Source organism: Monopterus albus, unplaced genomic scaffold (assembly GCF_001952655.1).
Source record: "Monopterus albus unplaced genomic scaffold, M_albus_1.0 scaffold34.1, whole genome shotgun sequence".
Classification (NCBI taxonomy): Eukaryota; Metazoa; Chordata; class Actinopteri; order Synbranchiformes; family Synbranchidae; genus Monopterus; species Monopterus albus.
The window spans coordinates 4217720-4235045 of NW_018127914.1; the positions used below are offsets into that span (position 1 = coordinate 4217720).

The 17326-nt window shown below is 40.0% G+C and overlaps 1 protein-coding gene and 1 long non-coding RNA gene across 2 annotated transcripts in view; one reads left to right on the forward strand and one right to left on the reverse strand.

Annotated features, from left to right (window-relative positions):
- crybg2 (crystallin beta-gamma domain containing 2) overlaps positions 1–12891 on the reverse strand; it is a 33810-nt gene extending 20919 nt beyond the window's left edge. The window contains exons 1-4 of the mRNA XM_020597518.1: positions 12456–12891; positions 8158–8263; positions 5140–5301; positions 1241–4440 (exon numbers count right to left, since the gene is read on the reverse strand). Coding sequence (XP_020453174.1) covers positions 1241–4440; positions 5140–5301; positions 8158–8263; positions 12456–12640 — 3653 coding nt within the window. The 5' untranslated portion in view covers positions 12641–12891. The remainder of the gene's footprint in view (positions 1–1240; positions 4441–5139; positions 5302–8157; positions 8264–12455) is intronic.
- Positions 12892–13615: 724 nt separating this feature from the next.
- Positions 13616–17326, forward strand: part of LOC109958751 (uncharacterized) — a 12656-nt gene continuing 8945 nt past the window's right edge. Inside the window, exons 1-2 of the long non-coding RNA XR_002274723.1 lie at positions 13616–13812; positions 14297–14406. This is a non-coding gene — a long non-coding RNA (uncharacterized LOC109958751). The remainder of the gene's footprint in view (positions 13813–14296; positions 14407–17326) is intronic.

The following is a 17326-nucleotide window of genomic DNA, read 5'->3' on the forward strand; positions in this document are numbered from 1 at the left end:
CAGGAATGAATGTTAAATGTGTTCATAGTGGAATCCTCAACTGAATAGAAAGTCTATGACATTCCCCCCAAATCAATCAATCTATATATACATTTTTAAATCAAGCACTGAGTGACTGGGCTTCAAAGGTGCCTTGTTTTTTCATAAAGAACAGCAGCTGTAGTCAACCTGAATTCACTTACATAGTACATAGTTTTCAAAACATCTAAAGCGATATCTCAGCGTTATTAGCTTATTTGCCGGCCATCCATATTCAGCATGTTACCAAAACACACCAGCTGATCCAGGAGAGCAACGGTGCAACGTGGAAGCAGTGCACATGGTGACTACAGCTGATACATTTAATTGATTAATCAGAGTGACAGAAAAGTATTCTGCAAAAATTTTGAATATCAGTTAATTGTTTAATTCATTTGCTGGTTTAAGCTTCTAAAATGTAAGGGTTTGCTTTTTACAGTTTTAAAATAATTTAAAATATTTAGACTTTGGAGAGATAGGTGAACCTACAAATCAATACTACACCCTTAAGGCTCAGAGTTAAACCAGAATCTATTTCCTACTAACGTTCTTCTTGCTACCTCTACACTGTGTATGGATCATGATATGATCTGTGGGCTATAAAAACTCCTGGGACTGGTCAATCCACGTTGGCTGTTCAACATTAAGGTATGCGAGAGCTTAAAACATCCGGTAATCCTGGTTTCACTTAATACACAACGCGGTAAAAAGGGTGTGTTCAAAGCTTCACTGGCGTGTCGACAGGTCTGTTGGTAAACAAGGCAGCTCATTCCTTGCTGACCTTCTTATTCAGATGAAATGTTTGGCCATCACACATGACTTTATCACATGACCATAAGGCAAGAACGGAAAGTTAAGTCAACCCATATACAGCCTATTGTCTTGGCAGTGCATGTACAGCATATCGCTTTTCATTCACAAGCTGTCATCGCTGGTTTGTGTGTCTAACTTTCTCCTTAGGCTACATGTTTGTCCACACCTACATAATAATTACAGACGCTACAGTTTCCTAAAAGACAGCACTCAAAATATGAGTTAAAGCTCTCATTTGTTTCCCCTGAAGCTCCATAAACTTACATCAGTTATACAGAGTTGGGGATTTTTAAATGTATCCGTTTATTCAAACACTTCATTTATGTTGACCTTAAAATCCAGTTCACCTGCAACTCCAAACAAATACGCCTACTTTTTTCCCCCCAACATTACAAGACTTGCCACTTACCCCTGATTCACGTCCGGCTGGGCTTCGGGCAGATGCTTGTGTTTCTGTGGGAGCACCTCAGCAACTTCGCTATCAGGATGGTGTGTGTCTGCGTCGGAAACTGACAGCTCCACTGTCACCTGTTCTCGTGCTGTCTTGTTACTGTCTATGCTCTGAGTAACTGTATCCACCCACTCGCTCCTCTGTGTTGCCCTTTTGTCTTCAATCTCTGTGGCATCTGATTGCAGCTCAGCACTGGGTGTCAACGTGCCCATGACAACCTCAGCTCCGGCACAAGAATCTGTGACTGCATTTGTTGTGGTTTCTGTGCTTTCTTCACTTGTTTCTCTACTCTCATCAGCTGTTGCTGAAACTTGCTCTTCCTCATTTCTAACATCTTCCTCTCTTGTGTTATTGGAAGAAGCATGTATGAACTCGGAACTCTTAATGCCTTTGTAAGCCAGAGATTGTAGATCTTGACTTGGGAGTTGCTTCTCCCCATTAAGGTGGTCTTCTGTTTCCAAGTCCTCGGTCTGCTTTCCCTCTGGCCTCTCCACCTTCCCACATGGCTTCCTGGAAGGTTTGTGCACCTGTTGAACCGGTGTGGCAAGTAACTCCTCCTTTCTCCCTTCCTCCTCCTCTTTTTTCATCTGTGGCAATGCTGTGGCTCCTTCTTCTTTCTGCTGACTCTTGGCATCACTGCTTACAAGAAACTCAGATGTTCCAGTTTTGTGTTCTTGAACCTCAGTCCTCTGACCTTCTAGTTGTTGCATTTGAGGTCGGCTATTGAGAGCCTCTGTTTTTTCTTCATTGTCCATTTTGCTTCCCCCATTGTGCTTTTTAACACTTACCATCCCCAAATCTCCCTCATCTCTATTGCTTATCCCTCCTTCTACAATCTTCCTCTGTTCCTCAGGCTGTAGTTCCTCTTTCAATCCTTCCACCATGCAAATTTCTGGTCTTTCATCTATTATGTACGTGTTTTCATCCTTACTTTCCTCTTCACTGCTTACAAGAACCTCAGGTGTTCCAGTTTTGTGCTCTTGAACCTCAGTCCTCTGACCTTCTAGCTGTTGCTGCATTTGAGGTCGGTTATTGAGATCCTCTGTCTTTTCTTCAGTGCCCATTTTGCTTCCCCCATTCTGCATTTTAACACTTAGCATCCCCAAATCTCCTTCATTTCTCTTGCTTATTCCTCTTTCTACAGTTTCCCCCTGCTCCTCAGGCTGCTGGACCTCTTTCAACCCATCTACCATGCACTTTTCTTCTGTTTCATCCACCGTGTACATCTCTTCACCCCTACTCTCTTCATCACTGCTTACAAGAAACTCAGACATTCCAGTTTTGTGCTCTTGAACTTCTGCCTTCTGCCCTCCAAAATGCTGCTGTGCTTCAGTTTGGCTATTGAGATCTTCTGTCCTTTCCTCATTGTCCATTTTGCTTTCCTCACTGTGTATTTTAACAATTAGCACCTTCAAATTTCGCTCATCTCTCCCATTTATCCCTCCTATGAAGTTACCTTTGTTTTCTGGCTGCTGGACCTCTACCATGCAAATACCTTCTTTTTTATCCATTGTGTTCATGTCTTCTTCCTCAAGCTCCTCTGCGTTGTCCTCTTCAGCACTGAAGTAAATCTCGGTGGTACTGCTATCATTTGATCCTACGCTCAAATATGTTGGGCTTAAAAACCCGTCATACGCATCCATCTGTCCAGACCGAGGAGAAAAACTCTCTGTTGCTTTGATGTTTATCTCAAGACCCTTCACTGTACTCATTTTGTCTGCTACAGGACAACCAGGATCAGCTCTCGCCTCGTCTGTGACCAACTCTTTGACTAGGATCACTTTCCGCTTGCCGGCAGTAACCGGAGTATCTGTCCCTTTGGATGCTACATAGTCAGAAAGAGGAGGGGCAGACTTTTGAACTACAGGGACTGATCCGATAGTCTCTTGAATGAGGTTAAACCTCTCTGATTTCACCCCTGAATGGGCGCAGGTCAGCTCCGAGTAAGGAATGTCTTGATAAACTGGTTCAGAAGCTGAACTGAGAGAGGAGGGTAGATATCTGCGGTGGATGTCTCTGTCTGTTTGAGGCTCAGAACTTTGGTAAGAGGTAAATCTGGAGCAGTCACTAGAAGAAACTACCTTTTTGTCACTGAAGCTGGCATTTATGTTGGTGTAACTGCATTCAGCATCATCCATAAAATCACATGAAGTTGTCATATGTGAGCATATAACAGTTTCTGTGTCACATTTGCTAAGGGTCTTAACCACAGGTTCTGACTTGGCATTAAGCTGTCTTATCTTGGTTTGGATTTGAGGTGGAGGGTTTGACAAAGATGACATTACCTCAGAAGTAAAACTCTGGGGAAACAGTGACTCGTACAACACTCCATAAACTTCTGGGCTGACAGGAGCAGCGCCCTTTTTAGAGGTAAAAGTTGAGGCTGTGGAGACACTCTCGTCAGTTTCAGAAATAGACCTCTTATTGCCAGAAACTGAGAATTCTTGATGGATAGTAGAAGAATCTGTATTGGAAGAGTTGTCACTGTGAAGAGCAGGCGCTGCCTCTGTAATAGTGGCATCAAGTTTGGGGTGAACACTGATCAGGGTGGGTTTACCACTTGGAGTTGTACTGTCAGCTCTGGGGCTAGGCACATCAGACTGATGATGTGATAATGAAACACTGTTAGATTCAGTAAGAGAGAGTTTCATTTTTGTGTTGGACTGCTGGAGGATATCTTTATCATGCAGACCATTGCTTGAGTAGAATGAGTCAACAACTGCTGCTTTGAGAGCCGAGCTGTCAGACACAATCTGAGGATGGCTAGCTGGAGGGCTAGGTGCAGCCTGGGTATCAACAGCAGAGGTGGTTTCTGTTTGAGTCACAGGGGCAGATGAGCCGACTTCAGTTTTGGACGAGTTATAATGAACAGAAATGTTCAACTCATCATCATCCAGCTGGAGCTCAGGAATGGAAGCTATCGGCGCTTTTGGCGGTTCTTCATGCACATCTGAATGATCGGAGCCATTTGTCAGAAGCCCCTTTGTTTCTGGTTGAGTGCTTACAGGGAAAAATGACTGCAACTGCCAGAGGAGAGTGACACTTGATTCTGGTTGGTTTGTGGCCACAGGTGGAGGAGAAGGGATGTTAAAAGAATCACTGGTGTCAAGCTCTGGTTGAGACATACTGAACTTCATCTGATTGAGGTCCAGAGGAGTCTAGAAGAAGATTAACAGTTTCACCCATGAAATATATGATGCGTCTGTAGTGCTTAACAGTACAATAGCCATTTCTAAACATAAATAAGTTAGAAACAGTTTGTGCATGTCATGTCCTGTCAATCTGGAATCACAGGGCCACGCATTAGATTATTCTGAAAGATACCAAAATTTCAGGTGACCTTTCAAAAACCCAGAGGGTTGTTCAACAAGACCTACTGTTATCTGAAAGCTATTTCCACAGTCCTCAATAAGTATTATGCCATTTTGAATAAAAAAAATATTCTCATGAAGTTACATATCTTCTTGCTTGTTTTGTATGATGCAAAAAACATTTTTTAATGATAAATTACTGAAAATGACATTACAGATAACATACTAAAACCTTTTTAATTTAGGTTCATGTTATATGTGTTTAAAAACACGCCACCTATATTGGTATGTTATTATACAATAGTAAAGAGATTGGCCACTTCATGGCTACCACATGCTGTTCATATAAATTTGAGGTAGGAGGAATATTATTTGATCCATATGGACACAAGAGTCTGTCATAATTGTGCAAAGTCATTCAGAACTGCTTCAAGTGCTGTTAAACAACCTAGGTTTTGATCACTGCATTTAGGGTGCCTTTCAGGACAGTATGCTAATAGGATGGCAACACCAACTATGGATTTGAAAACAACACAATGTTGTTACCTTGTCTTGCACTTCAACATCTGTGCTGTCAAGGCCAAAAGTGCTCTTAGAGATATTCTCTTCATCCTTCTCCTTCTTCTTCTTCTTCTTAAGACCAAATGAAAAGGTGGAAAACTTTTTGGTCTTGCGGAGGTCCAACTCCGAGTAACTGAATTCTTTGCTCTAATAGGAAGAGAAAAAGATGGCAGGATGGAGAGTGAGAGGGGAAGGGAGAGAATAAATAAAATGCAAATTTCATGTTACTTATTAATGACAATAATTTGATTTTAAAGGCATTGGATGGTACAGCTTTAAACAGTATGGCTTGCTGCATCTAAAATCCCTCTACCCTTGTCATTAAGAAAACATCTGGTTTCGTAAGTCACAAATCCTGCTTTTTTTGATACACAAGAATACATACCAATCATACCTACTCATTTTCAAGCTGTTACCAAACACCAATTAGTCAAACAATACTTCTGTCTGTGGTAAGAATGAGGACACTGCATGGTGAAAATTCCAGAGTTCTTACAACTGTAAACAAGAAAGGAGTGGACACCCTAACTTCATTCCAAGCATTAAAACTGGCTCCACCCTTAAAAAAAAACATGAAAGACTAGTGGAGCATGATCGACTAAAACTACAGTAGTATCTGCTGACACAAATACCGTGGTTTGGTGGGCTTGGTAAAAATAAAAAATAGACAGTACCACTTGCTGTTAAATACATAAATACATGTATTCTGTGGTTGTGTGTATGCTTTGCTGGGCTGCAATGGCAAAGGAGAATGAAACACAAAGCTGTCTGTCACTGACATCTGCCAGATTTCAAACTGGGTGTGCCTGTAAGAATTCTTCCTTCTGTGATGGATTCTTAGATTATTATCTTTGTTTCTCATACTTTCCTAAGTGAAGCCTGACTTGAGTCTGGAGTTGGTGGACAGGACAGCAAAAACACACCCTTGCTCAATTCATCACACTCAGAACTTTGCTGCCACAGCCTTATTTGGTCTGGTATGACCGGTAACCAATGGTGGCCAATGTTAATGTTGGCAAACTTTAGATAGTGAAGTAAAGCAGTACCTATCTTCGACTCTTCAATTTAAGCATTTATCATTATCGTGTAAATGTCAGCTGTAGTTACTGTGTTCAGCGCAACTTGCTCTAGCTACTTCATGTTAGGCTAAGGTTTATGGAGAAAATAATTCACTCTACAGTGTTTGGTGACCACATGAACATTTGATGAGATTATCAGTGGAAAGTGATCTTCAACTTGATTTTAATGATCAAATTATTATTACACTCAAGCAGCATTTCTCATTTGCATTAACTGGCCATCAGTGCATCATGCAGCCAAACAAAGGCTAATGGGATGCTCTTGTGTATCACTGGTGTAGTTGAGTTCATTTCCAAAGTGTTCAGCTACATGCCATACAAGGGATAGCGAGTTTCACTGTTGGTTAAAGAAAGGGTGTTGTGTCCTACACTTGTATTGTGATGAAGACCCTTTTAGTGTGAACTACTCTTTATGACTTGAGCCACATTAAATGAACCAAAGGCTGCATTTCACATTACAAACCTTTGATAGGTTATCTTATGTTCTGGTTCACTGGTAATGCTCAAAACCACCCTGCTTCTATGAATAATTATAATGGCACTGTCAAAGCCTTAAGGCCATTCTGCATATTCTGGCCTCATGCAAAGCAAGACATCAAATCTTCTGGTCACTGTACACACACATACTGCATATACTTCATTCATACATGCACCTCCTGAATTTCAGTGAAAGTACAATTTAAAAAATGTAAACAACCAAGTATGATTATAAAGGGTTTTCTGTGTAATCTGTCCCACAGGTCTCATGTACACACAAATCATAATTTATCTTCACCTCAGGATTGCTGCTTAGTAAAGCACTGGCACCCTCTGCTGGAGGGAAAACAGTCTGTGGTGGTTTTTACCTGATATGCTGTCTGTTTTACATCTGCTGCAGGCATACACGGTAAACACAGACAAAATAATGCTGATAAAATTAAGCAGTGGCATTGCACATATTAAAGAGAGTTACAAGTGACTTCACTGAAAGTGAATAAAATCCGTTTACAAACGCTGTGTTGTATGTTATTTTTAAAGGTGCCCTTTAGAGGAGTCCTGTATGTTGGCTACCTGCAGTCAGTGTCTTTCTGTGCCTCTTAACTCAATTGAGATAGTAAGAGCATGAGTGTGGTTAAATAATTCCAATGGATATATTAGACTGTGCTCATCTGCATAACGCATATTAGGATATATTGTGAGCGTAAGGGTCACAATTGCACAAGCTGTTGAGCAATCTGAGACCAAATCAGAGCCACAAAACATACACTGTCCCAAGTGTGTGTATGTATCAATAGGGGTGATAAAATGAGACTGTGCTCTACACTACATTAGTTAACTTGCCTCAATCACAGAAAGTGATTTGAATGATAATGCATTTGTATGCATTCAACTTTTAAACATGGTACATGTGCATGTATGAACGAGAAGACCTGAAAGAGCAAGAAAAACAATGTGCCAAAGTTACTTTTACCAAACAAAATAGCCTATAGTGTTATTATTCTTACAATAACCTACAAAGATTATATCATCCTAGGTGATCCTATCATTCTATATAAATCAGTAGATATAATAATGTGCTGTGAAACAAATTTTAATTTAAAACTTGATAAATCATGTACTCAACATTTATCACTATAGGGAATAATACTGTATGGAATATAACAGGAATAAGTAGAATGTGGGGCCTGTGTACATGTGACTGGAAAATATTTTCATACTTTGTTTTTATATTATTATAAACCCAAAGGTAATTTAAAAACAGGTTCCTAAGTGGGTGATGCTATTCTGAACACACACACACACACACACAAAAAGCCTTGCAGGGAAATACCTTGAAGCACTCACTTTGTATGCAGACTCGCAAACACACAACCACATCAGCCAACTCTTTCCTGCTTAACTGTGCTGTCTGAAATATTTAAAAGCTGAAAAAGGTGGACCTGACCTTTGACCTCGGTGCAGTGCTATAGAGAGACAACCTCTTGGTGTCCGAGGTGCTGATGTCAGCCAAGGCCTCTTCATCGATGACGACACTATTGGCTTCGGCAGCACTAAGGGGGAAACAAGTAGAAAAGTGAAATTAGAAGAGTATCTTCTCTCTGAATCTACTTCAAAATACATGTCAGTTAAAATTGAATTTTTGAGTAGAGGAAAATGTCACTGCTCTGAGATACAGATAGATCTGCAGTGAGATAGTGCTTGAAGGAAAACTATAAAGCTATCTCATCCCGTTTCAGCATTGCATCAGTACAGGAAAATATGCTGCTTAGGTTAGAAAAACGTACCAGTGAAAATTCCCCAAAAGCAAAACTGGCTAAGCAGAACCTGTGTTTTTTAGAAAAGTATTCCTTGTCCTTGACTTTTGCTTAGAATAAAGACTTATTTAAATTTTAATTTGTCTAATTGTAAAGCTTTTGGCGTTGTTCAGTCTTTACAAAAGTTCCCGGCTCATGTCATGGGATGTTGGTGTCAGTGTGCAGTTAAGCAGGGGCTTGACAGTCAACAGAGGCTGCTCCAATAATCACAAGATGTCATCACATCAAACAAATGGTACAAAGGTCTCTTTTTTTAATTCACGCAGGATGCTTTCTCTTTGCACAACAGGAGGAAACAGGAAGCCAAGTGACAAGTAAACATTAGTATCAATGCTGCAATATAATCCAATGAGACTTCAACAACCACGCATATTCATGTGTACATAGCACACCATTTCATCTGGTGATGTGCAGGAAAGAGCTTCACCAGAGTTTTGAACAGACACACAGGCACGTTCACGATTACACAGTGTATTTATTTTTTCATGCATGATGACAACAGCCAAGTAACCACTGCAAGGTAAAAGAAAAATTAACCGATTTATGTAAAAAAAAACAAACAAACAAAAAAAAACAGATATAAGCAAACAAGTCAGATCTTTTTATGAATGTCTTGACTTGCATGAAGCTCAGCAGAACGTAACTGAGATATGAAAGTTCCTTGTGTACTTTCAATAGCTGTGCAGTAAAATGTGAGAAGGATTAGAACAGGACAGAGACACAAACAGAGCTATAGTGTAATGTAGCCCATCTCCATGAAACATAACATTTGCATAGTATCTAGCAGACACTTGCTACCACCAAACCACATATTTTCTGTATGCAAATGGTTTAAAACAGGCACCTTCTTCGTTAATTCACAGGAATAGGAGTTCAATATTTTTCGAAATATTTATGTAGCTGGAGTCTGTAACCAGTTAGCTTAGCATAAAGACTGGAAACAGCTGTGGAAAAACAGTTAGATTGGCTTGTATGAAGGCAACAAAACTCACATACCCTCACTTCTAAAGCTCACTAATTAACACATCATATCTCCTTTGTCCTATCCATACAAATACCAGAAACCTTCAGACAGGCTAGATGTCTCCCCTGTTTCCAGTCTTTAATGTTAACCCAGTGTCTTTCCAAATAAATATTTACAGTGTTATTTACCTCTCAGTATGTACCACATAAATTATGCTTTCCTCTGACATGTTCGTTAGCTTGTTGAAGTATGTGAGACATTTCTCGGACCTAAGGGAGGTGACAGACAACTACGTAGGTCATGCTTCTTTATTTTATAGTGATTGTCTATGAAAGAAAAGTTTGACTACTTAGCCATGTAATGTCATTTACTGGGCCTTGAGGTTTCATTAAAAGGTTTTTAGCATCACGGTTACTTTTGACACAAGTGGGTAATGGGATATATTAAAGTTTAATCACTTAATTCTTAAGAACATAGAGTGGTCACTTTATGAGCAGTGACTAACTGATTTCAGGATCCATCAGCTGAGTCATTTGGCTATTCCAGTTTAACATGTACACAACAAAAGGTAGAATAGAGGTGTTTTCATTTTGTGCTGTGAAGCATGCAATGTAAATACAAGTTTGACACATGTGAAAACACATCCCTCTAGCAACAGCTGAAGGCCACTCGTGAGATCTTGCCCAGGGACACTTCGACATGTGGACCCCAGGCACCGTGATTCGAAGTTCCGACCCTCCGGTTGGGAGACAACTGCTCTACCCACTGAACAGCAGTATCAACAGCTGACTACTGTACTTGAAGTCTACCCCTGATTTTCCTGAGTTCTCACTAAATTGGATTAATCCAGCTAATTAATTCCTCCACTTCAGCACTAGAACCTTTAACATAAACAAATAACCATATAAATCAACATTAGACAAAACAACATAAGAGATATTCTGTTTCTATTTAACTTGACCTTCATTCACTGACGATGTGGGTTAGGACACAACACAGTAACAGTTCATCCTACCAACTTTCTGTGAGTGTGATAATCAAGTATTTTGACTCCAAACTGTGTAGTAATCTCAGTTTATGTACAGTAAGCACAGTGTTAATGTGCTTACACTTACAAACACAAAGGTAACAGGTTCCACAATACAGTGATTCATTTAAAACCCAGTTGTTCTGAATAATGTCAGCTATTTAAACACAGCTACAGTATGTTGAGACATTTGAGCTTCAGCTATGACTAGGATGTTGCCCAGCTGTATCCTCGGGCACAATGATGTACGTGTGTGTGTGTGTGTGTGTGTGTACAGTATATTTGTGCAATTGATTAGTGGTTTCATGTAAATGCTACAGGCATGTGGAGCGGCTGGTTTCTGTACACTACGTCTACCCATCCACGACGGCACTCGGAAGCCCGACAAACCTTATCAGATTGTAAAACTCTGGGTGTGATTGAGTTGTTTCAAAAGGGAACTTCAGCATTCCTTCTGTAATTTCATACAGCGGAGATAAAGTTTCAAATTACGCCCAACATAATGTGAACTGACCTTGAACTGTACTGTATGAAACACACTGAAGTCAAAACAAACCAAATACCTTGAAGATTTATTTATTAAGCCCTGAAATCCTTTGCCAGATGAAACCCTGACTTTCATCCAGAATGTCAGTAAGCTAGACCGATACTGTACAATGCAAATCACTAGAAAAGATAATACAATAGCTAAATGAAGCTTTCAAGAAGTCATTGCATCTGTACATGAGGTTAATGAGCAGAGTGACCTACTGTATTCTACGTTTTGTACACTTCTTGTTTTTTTTACACAGCTGCTAATGCTAATTACTGCTGCTAATTGATTCATTGTGCTACTAAACGTTACCTTTGTGTAACCCCTGCATGCAGCTCTTTTGTGTAAAGGCGGTACTCACAGTGTCAGGCCATCTTAGTAGTTTGAGCAGATCATTTGTTGAGCAGAATTTGACATTTACAAATGAGCATATCCCAGTTTAGCAGATGACCGCATGGTTGTTCTACCTGTTTAGAATAAGTTCACAGTTTTGCTCAATTGTAAAACCAAATACTATGGTCAGTAGTTGCATGTATCTTGGATCTTTTTTCCACTGTTAACAGAACAATATCAGTCCCAAGTATGTAATATCATAAAAAATGTCTTTGTAGTAGACTCTTTGTCTTGCTGGATTGTTTTGTTACTCTAGTGACAAACATCCAACACACTTTCCCAAAACTAAAGTGAAATCATGCAAACTGCTCATTTTGCCCTGCTCATTTTGCCCAACAATCCAAAATCCAAATATAGTCAGCTAATATCTTAAAAGACTATAAAATCCAAATAAAGAACCAGCACCAGAGAATTAACAGGTTATGAAAATCCCTTTCCTGATCCATAAACTAAATGTCTGAGCTCTAACTGCTTTGACCACAGTTTCCATGATCATAAATGGAGTAACAGTTAGTGCAGCAGAATTTCAATCATAGATCTATTAACGTTACAGCTCACTAATGCTATGGCTAAAAGATGTCCAAGCAAAACATAACACATTTCTGAAAGTGTTTGTAAGCTATGCCACTCAGGGATTTTGCAATCTTTCAGAGAAATAAATAAAAATGTTATGTCCCCATTCATGGCTCTTTTGCACAATTACACAATGACTGAAAGAATGGAGCAAATTTCATGGATTTCACAGTCCTGTCTAGACAAATGTTCCCCTAAACTCTCTAAATCAACACTTCACACAAAATACAGTACTATACATACATTTTTTTTGTACATTGCATTTATGTAGAGCGTGATTTTTACTATCTGAAACGTTGGCCTTTTAACAAATCCTGTACTATAAAGGGAGCAATACAGCCCATAATATTTAACAGTACTTCATGGCTTCACGTTACCCCTTCTGCATGAGAAGCCATATGGCACATGCACAGGGAACACCTCGACTTTGCGCACATACCTGAGAACCTGCGTTGTCTCGGTGGCAGAGCCGTTCTTCGATTTTGCCTTGAACCTTAGGAACTTGATTTTCTTCTTCTCTCCCTCGTCTTTATACACATTCTTCTCCACCGATTCGTCGTGTCTGCCTTCGCCCTTGGAGAACAAACTTTTTAAATACTTTCTGGATGAACTCTTCTTCGCCATCTCTACTGGGCGAAGACGCCGAAAGCAGAAAAGGTCTGGTGGGATTCTACACGACTCACGTTAACTTTTACACGGATGAACCGCTTATTAAAAGCTGATGACAGTGACAACGGACTAGGAAAAAAACTGCAAGGCTGGTTGACAGATGACAGCTTTTCCTGCAGCTTCATATCTGAGCAGCAGGCTGAGCTCAGGTGTGGTGACACGCCCCTGAGGATCAACACCCAGACAGACTCCCAGCGCCACTGGTTCAGGGTTACAATATTTACTTTCATTCGCTAATAGTTTTAGGTTACCTGTAGACCACATGATCTCCAAAGTGGTTGAGATCATGCCCATAACCTTTTTAAGATTATGTCAAGATTCATATACAATATGAAGCTTTCAATGTCAAAAACAAGGATCTTCACACACGCATTTTAAAGCAACTTTCCATTAGTGTAATTTTCCATGCCATGTTTTTACCTCCTAGTGTGTAATATTTTTAGGCCAGAAAAGACCCCCTTTTTTTGCTGAGCTGCGTTAAACAATAGCAGAAACCAGTAAAAGTAAATGTGTGTCTCTGCAGCAAGTGGCTCGGTGATTAACACCACTGACTTTGATATGGCAGGTCAGGATTCAGTTCCCAGTCAGGGCACGATAAATCGTTTTGTTAATGTGATTTAGATCCCTGTGCAATCTCAGTCTCATGTGGCTATGGAATGAATGTCTTCTTGAATAGCAACCAGTATATTCTAGCCTATTACAAGATCCTGATTTAAATATATGTGTTCATCATTTGTAAAACGCCTTGAGGCGATTTCCATCTGCTAATAAAAGCGTGTCTAGATGAAAGGTGTGATTGTAATTGCATGTGATTTTTACTTTGTCAGTGTGTGCACGGCAGATATTTCAACACTGGAGCCGGAGAAAGTGAACGTTCGGCCTCTGTTCACAGTTCCCCAGTGCGCATGTGCAGTGGATCTCAGCACGCGGAAGCAACCCCGGAAAAAAAACAAATATGCCGTGTGCGCCAGGCGAGCAACATTAAATGGGGAAAATAAATAGAATGAACGAATGTATTAACGTTATGACAAAACGTTCTCACAATTCAGACTTTAAAAAATTTCCTACCGTTTCTTGGAGGGACACAAAGTGGTGTTGCTTCCTTACAATAAAAACCACGTGCCCAGGTAACGTAAACATTAACACCTGATCAGTCTTGTTATACACGCGAAGCCTGTCACTTTTGTCTTTTATTTTCCTTTGCTGATATCTTTAGTGATGAGTGTTTGAATGTCATTTCCTTGCTGTCAACGTTTAAACATGGCGGATGGGTTTTATTGTGACTTCTAAATAAGTCTGCAACTAATCATAATGTTGAGAAAACAATCTCATCACAAGTTCCATTTAGTAGCTTTTCTGGAGCTTTAAATCGTATCATAGAGTGTCATTGGTCATGGCCCATTTGAAAGCTTTTTGTCCATGCTGGCACAAGGTGAAGAAATATCTTAGGACAGGTGTCAGTACAAGTTTTTGATCCTTTGACAGTCTGAAGTCTCTTTAACTGGCACAGCAGAAACCAGCTCCAGTCCTTTAGCATCTGGATACATGATTAAGTTAAAGCTGTAGAAACCTGCAGTGCCTGTGTCTTACCCACCTGTTTACACTCTTTAGGTATCATGAATGGATGAAGTGTCCTGAGCTGCAGCATCTGAGCGCCTCAGAGCCACTGACCCTGAAACAGGGGTACAACATGCAGGGGAGCTGGAGGGAAGATGATGACAGTAAGACTTCTTCGGCAGTAAATGTACACACAGAACATGCTCTTATTTATTCTCTAAAGCAGTTGTTATAAATCTGAAGGCTTGCCAGACTTAGCTTTAGATTTTCTTCATGAGAATAACTGGACACCTTTATTTCTCTGAAAACTACCTAAATAAAACAGAGAGAGAAACAAATCTTTGGTTGAACTGATCATACAGCAGTGGCTGGAAAGATACATTTTTTACTCTTGTTAACTTATTCTGAGTTAGAGTAACAAGTTTTCCCAAGGGCATTGGGAAGGAGGTGACACACATGATGATGTGCTACAGTCAGCATCTGATCCCATCTTTCAGAAGGTTTCAAGCAGGAAGACAGAAGCTTAAAGCCACTGTGTAGAAGTTGAAAATTTACAAATCTTTTGAATTACTGCCCATTTTTCTGCAATTCAGTCTTATGCTGTGTTCATCATTAGTTGGAGAATCAACCTGTGGTGGAGCAGGAAAAATAAATGCAAAACTGCCATGAGAATCCAGACAGTAGTGGATAAGATTGAGGCAGGTGTATGGTTTGTTGTAAGACGACTTGCAGAATAAACAACTTTTAAATTGTATTTTTTGTGCATTTGTCAGGAAAGGTAAACTGCTCCTAACATTCAGTACTATCCTATGTTGACTAAAAATAACAGGATGGATACATCACTCGCTTCTGATTCCTTAGATATAAACTACATTTGACAATGTGTGATAAGCTGCATTGCTAGACTTGCCAAAGCAGCTGAAAACTGTAAATTCTTATGTTTATCTCCATACAGTATTTATTTGAAATCCCTCTTTATTCATACAAAATATTAGTGGCTTCAAATTTTATTTAAAACATAAATGGTAGGAATAAACCACAATTTTGCCTAAAAAGCCTAAAACATGTCTTGTAACTTTTCTTTTTCCTGTTTCTTCTCCTCAGCACACTGTAAGGCTGCCCTTTAGTGGTGGCACACAGCATTGCACCAATTTTAACAAGTGTGACCCATTACTGAATGGCAATTTAATGGTACAAATAGCAATGTACTGCATGTACATGGCCACAATTTTTGTGAGCATGTATAGGAAAGATTTGTACATAAAAAAGTTTTTGAACGTATGACTAAAATCTGTAAAGAAAATTATGTTACACAAAGACACTGAAAACAAGTGTGTTTGTGAACATCTGTGTTCAGACAGAAAGTAGCTAATTGCACATACAACTTCAATTTAGGAGTACTGAGGTTTGTGTGAATCACACCTGAATCTGATTGGACAGTGACAGGTAGTAGCGACAGTAGGTTCTTCAAGTTAGTCTCTGGTCGCGGTTCTGTAAGTTTGACTGTAGTGGAGATTCAAGATGGACAACAGTGTGTGCTGTTATGCTACTCAGGTGGGTTGCATTAGAAAGGTGTAGAAAATCACATTAAAAGTTTCATGTGTTGCCTTCTGTATGTAGGTGTTCCTAATATTTTGACCCTCTGAATATAACGTAGTCCAGTACAACACCACCTTTAACTATGACCTCAATAATGAACATATCATTGAATTGATACATTTAAGACAATCTGACCAAAAACTGAAACATTTTGAGCTTCATAAACACAAATGGTAAGGTAGAAGTGTTGCATTGAAGTGCATACAGTGGTCATAATGTTATGCCTGATCGGTGTATATCAGTGTTGAATTTTATAGCAGTAGTTAAGTGAGGCTTTATTGTAACTCTGCTTTTCAGTCATTTCAAGCTGACAACTTTACTACAGTCAACCGTGTAGAATTTAATATTTGCATGCTTCACTGAAGTGTCCTTCACCCTTTTTTTTTTCATGTCTATTTTGTTCTTCCCCACAACCTGCCTTGGATTCAAGATCTGGACCCCACTGGGAAGACTTATTCCTGTCAACCCTCATGAGGACATTGTGATGTTTGCACAGCAACTGGGGCTTCATTCCACAGTCTCTTTTAATAAGAATGTTAAGTGTTTTTCGTCTGTAAAATAATTGCACTATCTCCCACCCAGAGTACCCTCTTTTTTTTTTTAATGATGCTGGCTTTGGGCTAAGATGGAGTACAGTGAGGAACTAAGACCTGAACCAGTTCCTGATATCTTAAATGTTACAAAAGTAGAACCAGACAGTTAAAGTTGTAATAGTTTTATTGAAGAACAATTGTTACAAAACACACGGCCTTCTTCTTCTGTTTGTCCACCACTACTATGTCCGGCTGGTTGGCCATTACCAGGTTGTCAGTTTGTATCTGGAAGTCCCACAGGATCTTAGCTTGGTCATTCTCAACCACCTTTGGAGGTGTATCCCATTTTGACTTTGGGACTTCCTGTCTGTACTCTGCAGAGATGTTTCTGTACACTATGCCAGCCACTTGGTTATGGCGTTCCATGTATGCCCTGCCTGCTAGCATCTTGCATCTCATTTCACCCCTGCCTAGTATGGTAGACCCCGACCTTTATTGATCTTGTACTTAGAGCCTGTTCCTGTGCTGCCAGGATCAGTACCTCTGTGCTGTCTTTCAGTCCAGCTTTGTTCAGCCACTGGTAGGATTTTTTGATATCAGCCACTTCTTCTATTTGACGGTGGTACATACCGTGCAGAGGTTTGTCCTTCCATGAGGGTTCCTGCTCTTCCTTCTCTTATTCCTCTGGTTTCTGCTGTCTGAGGTGTTAACTAAGCACGTCATCACTTGGGGCCATCTTCCTGATGTATTCATGGATCTTTGTTGTTTCATCCTGGATAGTGGCTCTGATGCTCACTAATCCTCGGCCTCCTTCCTTCCGCTTAGTGTACAGTCTCAGGATGCTGGACTTGGGGTGAAACCCGCCGTGCATTGTAAGGAGTTTCCTTGTCTTGATGTCAGTGGCCTTTATCTCCTCCTTTGGCCAGCTTATTATGCCAGTGGGGTACCTGAT